This window comes from Atta colombica, unplaced genomic scaffold (assembly GCF_001594045.1).
Source record: "Atta colombica isolate Treedump-2 unplaced genomic scaffold, Acol1.0 scaffold38, whole genome shotgun sequence".
Classification (NCBI taxonomy): Eukaryota; Metazoa; Arthropoda; class Insecta; order Hymenoptera; family Formicidae; genus Atta; species Atta colombica.
In genome coordinates this window covers 1558839-1573418 of record NW_017259490.1, presented here as the reverse complement: position 1 = coordinate 1573418, position 14580 = coordinate 1558839, and the positions used below count along the sequence as shown (strand labels likewise).

General features: G+C 32.3%; 2 protein-coding genes across 2 annotated transcripts; both read right to left on the bottom strand.

Moving 5' to 3' along the window:
• Positions 1–1999: 1999 nt before the first annotated feature.
• LOC108690882 (alpha/beta-gliadin MM1-like) lies at positions 2000–6262 on the bottom strand. The gene is made up of 5 exons (XM_018198408.1): positions 6187–6262; positions 3984–4113; positions 3419–3655; positions 3042–3309; positions 2000–2895 (listed from the first exon to the last, which is right to left on the bottom strand). The coding sequence occupies exons 1-5, from the start codon at positions 6196–6198 to the stop codon at positions 2352–2354; spliced, it is 1191 nt and encodes a 396-aa protein (XP_018053897.1). The 5' UTR covers positions 6199–6262; the 3' UTR covers positions 2000–2351.
• A 2776-nt stretch (positions 6263–9038) lies between these two features.
• LOC108690925 (putative uncharacterized protein DDB_G0271606) lies at positions 9039–11741 on the bottom strand. Its single transcript, XM_018198477.1, has 3 exons — positions 11684–11741; positions 10840–10942; positions 9039–10606 (listed from the first exon to the last, which is right to left on the bottom strand). Exons 1-3 carry the CDS (start codon positions 11693–11695, stop codon positions 9792–9794), a joined length of 930 nt encoding a protein of 309 aa, XP_018053966.1. The 5' UTR covers positions 11696–11741; the 3' UTR covers positions 9039–9791.
• Positions 11742–14580: the final 2839 nt, after the last annotated feature.

Here is a 14580-nt window from a genome sequence, read left to right as displayed (position 1 = left end):
TTAAATGATTATATAAAATGATTATATAAAAAAAATTAATGTATTGTAAATAATTGTTTAATTATTATTATTGAAAAAATATGTATTAAGATTTAATTTTTTCTCGGTGTAGACTTGAAATTCAAGTTGATATTATATTGTTATCGATTGAGTTGCAATTCTTAAAATAATTACAAAACCCTGCTTTGAGATAAAACATGGAAAATATTCACTGGAAAAAGTTATGTTTAATAATATTATTAAAGTATTATTATTAAAAATATTATTAAAAATTATAATATAATTTGTTGTGTATAATTAGTATAATTAGTAATAATATATTATATAAGAATTTAAAATGCTCTAAACAGGCAAACAAATGCTTAAACTGGCTGCAGTCAAAGTCTTATTAAAAATGCTTTTGATTGACCAATCAGAAATAAGAACTTTACAAATCGATCAATCAAAAAACATTTTAAAGCATTTGTAGCATCGTGTTAAATGTATTCATTAAAGATAGTTCCACAAACGACAGACCACGTAACACACACACACACACATACACACACACACACACACACACACACACACACTATAATATAATGATATAATTGTATTATTCAACTTTTACGAGTAGCGAGCTTGGGTAGCAATGCATTAATGGTTAGCAATTTTAAGAATTATAATGATACTAAACAAATGTATATATCTTCATTAAAAATATATATATATAGCGGAAAAAGAATTAAAAAATTATTGATGAAAGAAAAGTACGTTATATTAAAACATGACAAATGGTACTAGACAGTCGACATTGTGTGTGACTGCTTTGCCTTTATTTATCTTTTGTCAAAAATAAGAGTTTAGTTCTCGTCTCTTAAATACATCTATTAAATCTAATGTTAATTATCTTATAAAACTTATTAGAAAATGCATTTTGAAAAAATTACTCCAGACCAGATATCGAATTAGAATCTTTACTTTCTGCGTCTTCAATTCGAACTGGTTGAAAAAAAATAGACAAAAAGTATCACTTTGCACAGTAATTATTTTGCACGCAAACACTTGATATTTTTATTTTGTCGTTTTAAAGAAATAATTTTTGTATTGATATCATTTTGGATTAATGAACATCTTATAAGTAATATATTAATTTTTTATGACTTTTTTCTACAATATATTTTTTTTCTAAAGTATAATTTTCTAAAGTATATATTTTGACATAAAAATAAAAATGTCTGTTCATATTTAATGTTGACAAATAATAATGACATTTATTTTTATAGCATCATGAATTCAAATCAGAATAGATGTTTCTTATAAATCTTGAGTTGCTAAATCCGAATTCATACGCGTCATCCAGTTTTCTATATCGATAATCAAGAAAGATATAAATCTGTAAAAATTAAAACATTTAAGGAAAGAGCAAATGTAAATATATCATTTAATGCAATTGCAAAAGTGATTTTATATTTTTTGTAAGTTAAATAAAGCATAAGAAAAAGTTTACTTTTGGTATCCTCAATTATTACAATTTTTATATATGAAAATATATAAGTATATAGTAGTTAAATGAAAAAACAGATACACATTTTCAGAATACAATCACAAATATTTTATTCGTGAAAACATGTATAAAATAAAAAAACTATAATACAGGTAAACTTATTGTATATATTTTTACTTCAAACATTTATCGATATTTTTCTAAATATATCAATGCATCGTATATTATTGCAAGCCTAACATTTGGCTTTATTTTACTGTCGTTGTAAAAATCACGAAAAAAATTGACTCTCGAATATCAATTTCGCTTTATCTCATTATGATGTATTGAAACTACCATATATAGAAAATCTGCAAGAATATATTTTCTAGAATGTACATTTAGCCAAAATATTTTTTATATGTCGGATAAAATGGAAGATGAATAATGTTTTTACTCAAAATTCAAATGACAATAAAAAATAAAAATAAAGAATTGATATATTTTTATACATATAATCTCAAACTTGCTCTATAAAAAGAATCTCTAATTATTACACCGTTCAAAACACAGATATTTATTATTTAACAAGTATTACATTAAATAAAATATTTTTCCCCTTTTATTTCAAAAGAACCAAAAAAGATATACAAGATTTCAAATTATTTATGATTTTCTTTTGATCGTAATTTTGTTTAAAAATCTAACTTGTAATAAATTTATAAAATAATAGCAACATTGTATACTTTATCTTCATCTCATTTATTTTTTGATAAACTGAATGTTGGAAAAACTCGGTCATAATTTATCACATAATAGAAGCCAGTCCTAAAAGAGACTTGTTCTATCAATTGAAACAAACGAAAGACCATGAAGAACCTCGTGATCAGTACTGATTCTCGGTGACAGGTCTTACGCCAGGCTGTTGATTATAGCCGAGCTGTTGATATTGTTGGTTCTGGTATGCCGCCTGTATCGGCTGTATATTAGCTTGCGTATACGTGCTAGCTTGACTCTCGTAGGCGCCACCCTGACCTTGATACTGTGCTTGCTGTAACGGTTGCTGCTGCTGATACTGCTGCTGGTGCTGCTGTGGGTCCACGGGATGCGGCACATACGGCTTCTCCGGACGATATACGATCTGATTAGCAATTATATTGTACGGGGTTTGCGCCTGATATCTTAGCAGTTCGCGCAAGTGAGGTGGTAGATTGGGTGAATATTGAGGTTGTGGTTCCGCCGGCGGCTGGGATATTTTATTGTACTGTTGAGCTTGACGTTTGCTCCTGGAATGGCCGCGTGACTTTTGACGAGGTGCAGAGGCGACCACGGGATTAGGTAGAGGGGCAGTCGCAGCCTCTTGCACCAACTTCTTGAGATGTTCCTGAACCTGTTGAGATTGAGCTCGTACTGCGGCTTCTTCGTCAAATCTGCAATTTGATTAAGGATCATTGAAACTGCGTATTTGGATTATTAGAAGTAATTAGAAGTAATAACAGATAATACTTAATATCAACAAAATATAAGTAAAAATGTTATATACGTAATCTTATTTAATATTTTTATTGTTTCGAACCTGTATGGTTCCGGAATTATATTGATGTACGGAATTTGCTGCTGGAACTGGAGCAGTTGCTGGATCTGTGGCGGTGCATTAGAGTAAGGCCTATAATTTGGCTGTGGTTCCGGTTGCTCTTGAGGTTGCGGTTGTGCTCGCGCTTGTTGCACTCGTTGTCGGGGCGCAGCTGGTCGTGCAACTGGTTCCGCAGCTTGCACATATTGCGGTTCTGCCTGAGCTTGCGGACGTGCTTGACGATCATATGACCTCCAATTTACTCTATAACCTTTCAATACCATATATTCACGTCAGATCGATTTGGATATGAACATTTTTGGATATAAACGTTTGAATATAATGTGATAAAGCTCATAAAGCAAAGTTGACGACAATACCGCTAGGATCGTTGTACTGGAGCGCCTTTGCATTGATACCCTGATTAGCATAATCTTCCTGATATGTAGACTGACCATATCGATCGATCGGTCCTTCTACATTGTAAGTGGCCGATCCACCATCTGAAGGCCCTTGAATCTGGAAATTTGAATGCCCATCCGTAGCACCCTGGATCTTGAAGTTGCTATTACCATCAGTCGCACCTTGAATGGTGAAGTCTCCTGGTCCCCCTCCCTCTAAAAACCGAAACACTTAAGAATACTGCGTAAAAAACATATTATATATAAGAAATTATAAATTACATTTATCTAAATATAGGAACCTTTCAAATAGCATTTAATTATTAGTATAACTATAAGATTACAAAAGTTAGAAAAAACAAGAGATAAATGCTTAAAAAACAATTTTTAAATTTATTTCAAAATATAGTTAAAAAATATATAAAATTTATTTTTAAAAAGTTAAAATATTCTAGGATACTTTAAAATCATTACAAATTGTTTTCATAATTTCTAGTCGTTTTTATAATTTCTAGTCGCATTGTCTATATTTGTCTACACTTACCACTCGCGTCTGTGTATTCTATTCCTTTCTCTTCGCTGAACTTAAGACCCTGAGCCCGTCGATGTCCGTCACTAGGCCCCTGGATTGAGAATTCAGCTAGGCACATGGGAAGTGCCGTTAATAATAAAACCTGTGACAGATTTATGACAGAATTTTACGCAATACGTCATAACAAGTCATGGTAAAATATATTATAATTTATACAATATTTAAGTATTGGCAATAAAAGAGAAAATACATTATGCAAAAGAATAAATAAAATAAATCATTCATCAGTTCCACACAACAGTTTTTATTATATTTTTTTAAGTAAGTACTTATTGTTAGTAGAAAATACTACAATTATTTCAATTTTTCATTATATTGATCTTTTTAATCATTATAATAAAATGAAATCGGAATGTAACATTCAAGCGTTTATCTCATTCTCGACGTTAAGTGCTTTCGATTTCGCAACTAGACGATCAAAGATCATTATCTAATGCGCGTGGCACTAAACCTGAATCTGTCTTACGGTATGTACTGTATTGCATATATGGAAGCGAATCGAGCAACCGGCACCGGGAAGTTGGAAGGGAAAGTCCACGAACACATGAATCTTTAATCACGGTAATCGGGGAAAAGGTGAGCATGTTACTAGTTAACATTCGATCACAAGACTGTTAGAAACGCGGCCACACAAAAAGATAGCTAGAAGAAAAAAGAAAAAGTGCAAGTCGCAAGTTGACTCGCGACTTACAAGCGATCGAATGCACTAAGCAACGAACACTACACGATACAGTAGAAAGTGAGATAAACATTAATCGTTCAGACACGCCCAACGTGATTATTCGAGAAAAAAATTAACTTCGACTCGTTTCGAAAATATCTGTAATCAGCTGTCACGAGACAAAATGCCGCTCCAGAATCGCACGTACGACAAATTCTACGCAAGTTTTATCTTGCAGAACGCGGAAACCGAGCGACATTTCGAGGAACAAGTCGCGACACGCATGCTGATTATTGAGGTCATATATTTTTTTCTTTAAGTAGTTTCGACGAAAGGATATTGTAATATTGACTAAAAATAGCGTATATTTAAACTAATATTTAATTTTAATTAATTTTAATTAATTTTAATTAATTTAATTTTAATTAATATTTGTTGTTTTAAAAAATTGTTTTATATTTGTCATTTTCTTTGTCTGAGTATCTATCTTATTTCATGATAGGTTTAATTCTTATAAGAAAAGAATATATGTGGGTTTAGCTCTTATAAGAAAAAAGTATATATGCAGCTTAGTATATATGACAGCAAAGCGAATTGACAGCAAAGTGATCGAACACAAACTATTCTCTATGTTGAAATCACTCCACGAGCTTGCAGCAAGATTGCAAAAACCTGAACACTCGTATCCGCGGCTAATTGGGTCGTGAAATGCACTTTTGGTCAGCGACCTCGATAATTAAGAAGCATTACAATTCGTCACTCTCTTTACGATGCAATCCAACGATGCAATTAAATGCACGACATTCATCATTCCTTTATTCACGCTCGTTATCTTTCAACGGAAGGTGGGGTTGAGTAGCTCTGACAAAACGACTTCCCGTTTTACTTTCGCGTCCTGCGACTACGATAAAATGAAACAAGAATGCATTCAGTTTCGCGATACAAACGTGAAAAACGAAAATACAAAATACAGAGTGAGATAAATTCATGATCCAATTAATATCTGAAAAAATATTTTGCAACGCATAGTAAAAAATGCATGTGACACTTTTAGAACATTTCATACTTTTTTTTATTTTTTAATGTGATGAGATAGTATCGTGAAACACACACACATATACACACACGCGCGCGCGCACACGCACACACACACACACACACACACACACACACACACACACACACACACACGTACATGCATATTTACGAGATTCACATAATGATTAAGATTTTGATTTCGGATATATGCGAGAAAATCTTCAAGACTGAAATAGTGCAAAATACGACACTCGTTAATAAAATCGTCGCATAATTTATTTCCGGTATATATGATTTGTATATGCAGTACGATTAAGCGCACGCGACTTTATTTCGCCTGCATCGCGTGCTAAAAGAAAACGTGCGAATCGTGGAAAAATGTGCCTGTATTCTACATTGAAAACCTTTCGGTTAAGTAAAAGAAAAAAGAATAACATAAGGCAGCTGCGTACTTACATATAATTTCATGGCGTGAAAGCTGGTCGATTCGTTCGAGGGTGGAGTGTTTCTGAGACGGGCGCGCGGTCATCAGAACAACTTTATAGCCAGCCACGTAAAAGGGGCCTTTCGACGACGGGGATGTGACTTGGCGAGAGCCACCTCCATCTTGCACCTCGTCGGCCGGCCGGCCGGCTGGCCGACGTCGTGTCCCAACAGTCATTGCTCTTTCTGCAAACGCGAGCGTATTAAAGAAAATCGCTTCCGGCGCAAGTAACACTTACGTCAATTTTATTATTGAATTCTATTTGCAGACTGTGTCTCAATAAATTAAATTTTGATCAATAAGTGCTCTTTAATATTGTAAATTTCTATTTTGATCTTTTGATTTTTGTCTGTTATTTATTTAAAAAAAAAAAAAAAATTTTACAGAATTTTTTTTTACTCAAATTAATTTAATTTTAATATATTTTATAATAATTTATATATTATATATGATATTATTTTCATTTTATATAATAATGAGAAATACATTTTTTTGCAAAGGTGGCTCAAGTTTTGTTCGTTTCGGTTTATCAAGTTTTTTTATCCAACTATGACGCATTTATCTCTTACGATGTATTTTATTGTGAAAAGTCTTGAGTACAATGATGGAAAACTACGAAATAGCTGCAGTGGAATGCAGTGCAATACGATGTTTCCCAGGCAATCGCCATTCAAAGGTTACGATGTAAAGACCACGAAGATCTGCAATTAATTGCCGACATTGAATTCAATCATTGTCCTGTCAAGTTACGTAAAGGCGCTACACTCCGTTGCTTCTAGCATTAAAGTATTGATAATATGGATTTAAAAGAAAAATTAAATCTTAAAGGAAAACAAAATAAGTGAGTAAGAAGTTTTAATTTATTGCAATTTTGGTACGATCGATATAGTGTGATTACACACGCAAAAATGTAATCAAGGGAATTGTTCTTTGAATTATGTCGCATTATTCCGAACTAAAACCTATGTTATTCTGAATTCTCATCTCAACCCTAGAAATTACAGATTTCAATTTTCGCAATAGATTCAATAATAGATCTTTGATGCTCTGTATCATTAAAGTCTTATTGTTAGTTCCATAGATTCCTATTTCAGATACACAATTATGGAAGCGTATTTCTCCTTTATTTGACTACAAAATCGTACGGCATTATTCTTACTCACAGATGGAAATGCCGTGTTACGTCAGTTTACAGTAGAAAGTTACACCGTGTCGCATCACGATAGTTAGATCGTCGATCTCCCGTGAAATTATAGATTACCCAGAACTTGTATTGTATGAACATGCGAAAACAATTCTTACAGCATTATTCGATACTAGTAAAAAAAATATGTCCCAACAAGAAACGACTCTGAATTGATGTTAAATCAATATCTAATTGGTATCGAAATTATTGTATCGATATCGATTGTTGGATATCTATTCGATGAGTTATTTCTCTCACTGGAACATTTTTTTATGGATAATGAATAAAAGGGGTAATGAATAAAAGTATGTAAGTGATACGTACAAGATAATTCACGAAGAGAACGCAAAATTATAGAAACTGATTTATCACAGATAATAGCATTTACAATGGGAAAAATGTACAATGTATAAAAAAATTAATTGCAAATAATTATAAGACAAAATTACTGCTAATCTTATTAAATAGATATTTTATGTATTCAAATGTAATAAAATAATTCAGTTATTTTACTTTAATGAATGCTTTTTACAACATATCTTTAAGCATATTAATATCCATTTTTATCATTATTTCTCCTACATTGCAAATAATCTTTGGCTTCTTTATTATGTATGTGAACGCATTAATTATATTATTACGCAATTAACTATATTATAATTACTAATGCAGATTTGTCATGAATCACCGTATAAAATTACGATTGCAATTTCCTTCGATTTCTTCAAGTAGGATCGGTAAACTCAAAGGGCATGACCTTGGCGAATTATCTATTTGTACAAGAAGGCGCCGGTAAAGAGTAAATAAAAAAGAAAATTACGTAAAATGAAAGCACAGCTACATTCGCAACAACTTGATGGGTGCATTAACATACGAAGCGTGAAGGCCACGAAAATGGATTGTCAGTCTTCCTTGTTCGGAGAAATGCTATTTAGCCATGCTTTTTCGATTGTGAAAACGAAAATAGGCGTATGATCAGGCGATACGCTTTTTCGAATTCGCACATTGTATGTAAATGTTCTCACCTTGTATCGTCACGCATCAATAAATAAAATCCGCCTGATCGGATTTATAATTCCGTATTAAATAGTTTTTTGCGATCAATAAGAATCCAATCCCTTTCTAATTAGAATCATGAAATCTATTAATAAAATTTATATGTTACAAGCTGTCGCACATACTTCTTTCTCTCGTCAGAATATTCACGCCACACAATATAATTTCTGATATTTATGTGATTTAATTTAAAGGAATTTTTCAGATTATGCCAGTTTATTTCCTTTTTTTTTTTTATATCTTAAACGCGCTCTTATAGTAATGTTATATTGCGAATTTCTGCGTAAGACGAAATATTGCTTTCTAACATCGTAAAGAGATCTGATATCTTTATTCAATAGAAAGCTAAAAATCGTCTAACTTTCTCTATTTGCTCTAATAGTGTAAGATTTAGTAACTATCTTCATCTATAATTAAGCAAAGTATAAGTCGCGCAAAACGTGAGACTTCCTGAAAGGAGTAAACGATAAATAGACTTTTATCAGATTTTCGTTCGCACGTTTAATTCATCTTTTTACGACCGGAAATTCCGTCAAGTTCTGCGAGCTCAAATAAAAGCGAAGATTGCGTTACAACCAGGTGAATGACTTCCATGATACCAGAAGCGGAAACGTTTATTTCGTATAAAAAATTACATTCTTTATGCTACCGTGTATATAATCAAACATTCTCTATCTTACATGCATACGCAAAAATTTGAATAGCTACATTTTATTAATAATAAAATTATAAAATTACAATTACAATATTGAGTGAAATAAAAAGCAAATAGAAAATTAATCGAAAGGAAATTTGATAGATCGGTTTTACTTCTTATTTTTGTCTTGATAAACTTTCTGTCATCATGATTAATTATATTTCAAATAAATTTTCGTAAAATTTAATTAAGTATTTTTTGCTTCTGTGATTTTCATTTATTTTCACATATTTTTTTAAACACATTGTTCTATGTTAATTATGAATTGAATAGTTTTTTTTTATAATTAGTATATTTAATTATAATTGTCGGACGAACATTCATTCATTTTTGGTCCCTAAAGAAAAATTCCGCAGTGACCGGGTTGTTGGCAAATATCATACACGGTAGACATATATCGTTACATCAAGAAATGGTATAATAATTTAAAAACATAAGAAACTCGCGCACGTTTTAACAAAGTCTCGATAACAGTAAAATCTAAAAACTATTTCGGCGTATGAGAATGGGATTCAACTCGATAGAGTTTTAGAACCAATTGACTTTTCTTCAAAAGTTAAAGACAAGAAATAGAATATTAAATTATATAAATCCATAATTATATTATATATTATTATATATTATGGACCAATTTTCGGTCAATGGCGCTGTTCCTCGTCGATCGGCTTGTTCTGCGAATATTCCGCGTCAATGTTATCATCACTTGGATAGTAAATCTTACTACGGTAATAATAGAGACCCTTGGCATCATTGGGCAACGGCTTGGGGACGAAAACGCTTTTCGGTGTATATTGAATACGATTCGCTGTAAGATCATATGGTATCTGTGCCTGATATTTTAACAATTGCTTGATCTCCGTAGGCATGTTCCTGTCCAAATATAGAGTAGGCATTGGAGATTCTGGTATGGCTGCTAATGGAAACGTTACGATCTGTTGCTGCTGCTGTTGCTGTTGTTGTTGCTGCTGCTGTTGTTGTTCGTAATCCTCCTTATAAGCGATTCTATCCTGACGCTCTACTCTTCTATCGCTGTCATACCTGGGGTGCGCTTTTTGAGGATCAATCGACTGGTATTTCTCTGCCGGTTGTAAATATGCACCATGAGGATATTCAGAAGCGGCAGGAGCCGGTTGCTCACGTTGTTGCGGTGCCGCCGCAAAATAGTTGCCGCCATAAATGAAAGATGTAGGATCAACGTAAGGAGCTTGCGGCTGATAGACCGAATCGATCAGCTGTTTAATATGATTCGGCACTGCCGAATATGGTTTGTAGCTGTAATACTGTGGACCTTGGGCCTGCTGTTGGACTTGCTGAGGCTGAGGCCGGGCCGGTTGTTGGGCTTGTCGAAGACGAAGGGGTGAGCCACCCTCAGCACGTTGAGACCGCTGAGCGTTCGCTTGCTGCGACCGCAACTGGCCCTGGAGCGCGAGGTACTCCGAATGGAACCTCGAATCTGCAACGAAAAAAACGCTCCGTCATTGATTAAGGCTGGTCGTCGATTATCGACGTTGCTTACGCAATATTGACCTCAGTCGAGGATCATAAAGGAATTGTTCTAAAGATCTGGGATGTGAAAATCTATTCTTGCGTGCATACAATAGCAGTAGCGGTAACAGTTAATTGCGATACATCGGATCCAAGGTTTCCGAAGTACATCTTCAACAGCAAGTAATCAAAGAAACTCACCGTCACTATCCGCATACTTGATTTGCTCTTGTGGCGCGCGAACAGATCTCCCTATATTTTCTGTTTTTACCCACGCGATTGATATCATCGCAATAAGAAAAATCTGCAAATTTATAATAAATAATAGCACGATATAAGAACTAGTTATTATGATATATTGTGCAATATCATAACAATTAGCTTTAAATTAAAAGTAATAAAACTGAATAAATGTTTCAAAGATAAATTCATAAAATGTCAAATTATTATATTCAATTTAAGTTATTTTTAATCAGTTCTTATCGGCCGCTCTTACTCAATAGTTAATTTAACTGAAATAATAGAGTTAAATAATTTAACTGAAGAAATGCATTAAGTTTAACTTAAATTAATATAAATTAGTATAAATTTAGTTCATTATTTACTAAGTGCATATGATAATATGAACGTTGTTTATTTTAAAACTAAGCAATTCATCTACAGAAATGAATTGATTCACAATTGAATGAATTGATTTTTTATATATATGAAAGTTAAAAATGGTAAATTTTTTTTAATTCAAAGAATTAGATACCATTGCTTCTTTGATATACATGTGCAACGTAAAAAAAATGTCTCACGAATAATTATGCGATAAAATTATATTAAAAGATAATGTATATTTAATTAAATAAGACTGATATTAAAATAATTAACAATCACACACTTGAAATTAAAGAAACCGAAAAACATTCACCCTTAATATTCACACATCAGCAGAAAAACCTGCGAAATAAAATTTGATAATATTGGAATATTTCTCGTCACTATTAATATCGACACAATAGAAGTGGCCAATTAATCAAAATATCCTGATGACACTCACTGATAGTTTCATGGCTGCGTACGGAGAGAGATGCGGATTGTCGCGCCGAGTTTACTCGTAGAAATCAGCCGGCGAAGTCGGCGTAGCTCTTCTATATAGCCGTAGTCGCCCCGACGTAATTGGTGACGCGGGTACGCGACTGGTAGCTATCTACTTTTAGAGTAATTCTATCTCAGATATCTAACGATAGAACTCTGACAAAAGGCTTACTTCCTCCCCGAGGATATATTATCATTCGTTCTAAAAATTCGTCTCACTGGTATAACGCTATATAACTGGAATTATTTATGTCAAACGTGATCCCACAGAAATTCAGAATATTTGCGAATCCGAAAGAGGAAAGTCTACAATATATTTTTCTTACAGTTGAAAGGAGCCTTGCGAAATATCAAATTCTGATTTTAATAATAACTTTGTACACATATAGGTTACGTAAATTGATAAATTTAAAAATGATCAGTTGCGACTAATAAACGATTTTTTAAGGATTAAAATTACATCTTATATGTAAAACAATTTTCAGCTTTTTTGTTATATCTCAAAAACTATATCATAATATCAAAAAATGTTTTTAAAAAATTTTTATAAATTTTTAGAAATTTATAAAAAGCAAGAAAAGCTATATTTAAAATATTTTACATATAAGGGGTGAATTTTTTTTGTTTAATGATCACAACTAACATTTTTTAAATTCGTCTATTTACGTAATGAGCGAGATTCCTTTATCAAATTAAAAAGACTAAAGTTAGATTAAAGTAAAAGGAGGTTGAGCACATTTAATTTTACGTTCTTCGAAACAATTTTTTTTAGATTTTAAGAATGGTGAAATCATTAGACTTTATGCAATTTCGAAGGTTTTAACGAGGCTACAATGACGTAACATCGGTATGGTGTTTTTTTAACTAAAATCCTCATTTCAGAGTACTAAAGCAGAGCTGTAAGGTTCGCGTATGCACTTAAATTATTTCAAATGAGGGTAATGACAAGATAGAAACGAAAAGAAAGCGCGCAGCGAATGCCCAGCTATAAACGAAACAATAAATGTAGGATTGCATAAAGTGGAAAAAAGTTAGAATCAGTCTTTTGCTTCGTGCATTTGTATTTTCTTATATTTAATGTTGTGAAATGGTAATTAATATAATTCCACGGCAAAAAAAGAATATAATTATAAGAAAAGGATTTGTAATAAAAGTAATTTTTAGCTGGTCAAGAAATCTCATCACGTATAATTAAAAACAATTTTTTTTATTCCATTGTTTTCTCAGTTTTTCAAAAAATATCAATATAAATTTACTTATTATTTCTTATTAATTTTATTATTTTCAAAAAATAAGGAAAATGAATTATTGTTTATTATTTTTATTAATTTTTTAAATCAATTATTAAATTTTAATTTGCCTAATATAAAATTTCATGCATTTGAAAATTGACAAAACTAAAATTAGATTTAGATAATATAGAACAAAAATTTATAATATAGAACAATTATTTCTAATAAATAAATCAAGCTTGAAGCAACGCGGATCTCTCTGGTTAAACGATCGAAGTATGCTGAAAAAAAAAAACTATTCCTAGTAGTGTGTTGTAAGCAACTACGTTGTCTCGCAACTTCGTATAATTAAATTTACGACGCGTAAACCGTCTGTGTTGCGCTAAATAATATGCTGCCAATCTACATCAGAGAGATAATCTATAGTCAAGCTAGACGAAATTAAGGGGATGAAAAGCAATAGAAGAAAAAAAAGGATCTACTTAGCTTAGATCTATAAATTCCACGGATAATGAACCACACCGGTTTTATATTGACGCGCGAAAAAACCTTTTGCACGTCGAGATAATTACGCGGCATGACGCTCGCGAGCATCTAATAGTCTAATGCGATGAGAGTGCAACATAACTGTTCGTGAACAACGATCATTACCTTCCAACTGAACACATAGACATATTAATCTCGTAAATTAAAATTCTATAAATGTCTGCACGAAAAACAGCGTATTCCGCTGTTTTTCCTGCAGTTAAATACAATTAAACTTTTATATCTACGTTATTGATACTCGAGTTTATAAGTAATAAATATATTATACATTAATCCTCTAGTAAGTTCAATGTTGTAATAAGATATATGGCTTCCTTCTAGAAATAGAATTTTTTAATTTGATAAAAAAATTTCCGATTGTTAAACAATTTCTTTCAAGAAATTGGTTAGCGTAGTAATTTATTAACGGATATGATGCATAAGACCATCGTGGAAAATTAAGTAGAGACTAGACAAGGAAACGCGTTTTGAACAAAACCATGAAAATCTTGTAAAGATGTTTTTCGACGAATCTTATTAATTCCTTTTCCTGATGATAAATTAATGTTATTTTCTGAAGTTACAAACAAAACGTAGCAACACATGGCACCTGGAACGGTCGTCAACCTACGTCTATACGCGCGGATGTAGACGATGAAAAACTTATGGCCGCGATAAGATTCGAAAGGAGCGATTAGCGGGAGACGAGAAAAAGAAGGATTTGACAGGAGGAAGCGGGCGGAGAAAGTCAATTATTCCTGGCCGATCAACTGGGAAGATCTTGTGTTTGCGGCTCTTGATATTGCGGCGCGGCCGGGAACTTACTTCACGGACATGAATGCAGAAATGCATTTCCTTCCGTTCGGCGTTCGAATGATGATCCGCGATTTGCGATATTTCGACCGACACGATGTACTTACACAATGTACAGCGCTCGTTAAATATCACATGAATTAATTCGCTACAATTCATTTCCACAAAATATCCTTATGGCTAATGTAGAAAGTTACAATGTTAAACATTTCAGTTTAATAAAAGACGTCATGCAGGAATAGAAATTTAATATTATTATATATTATTATTATATATATATAAATTTAAT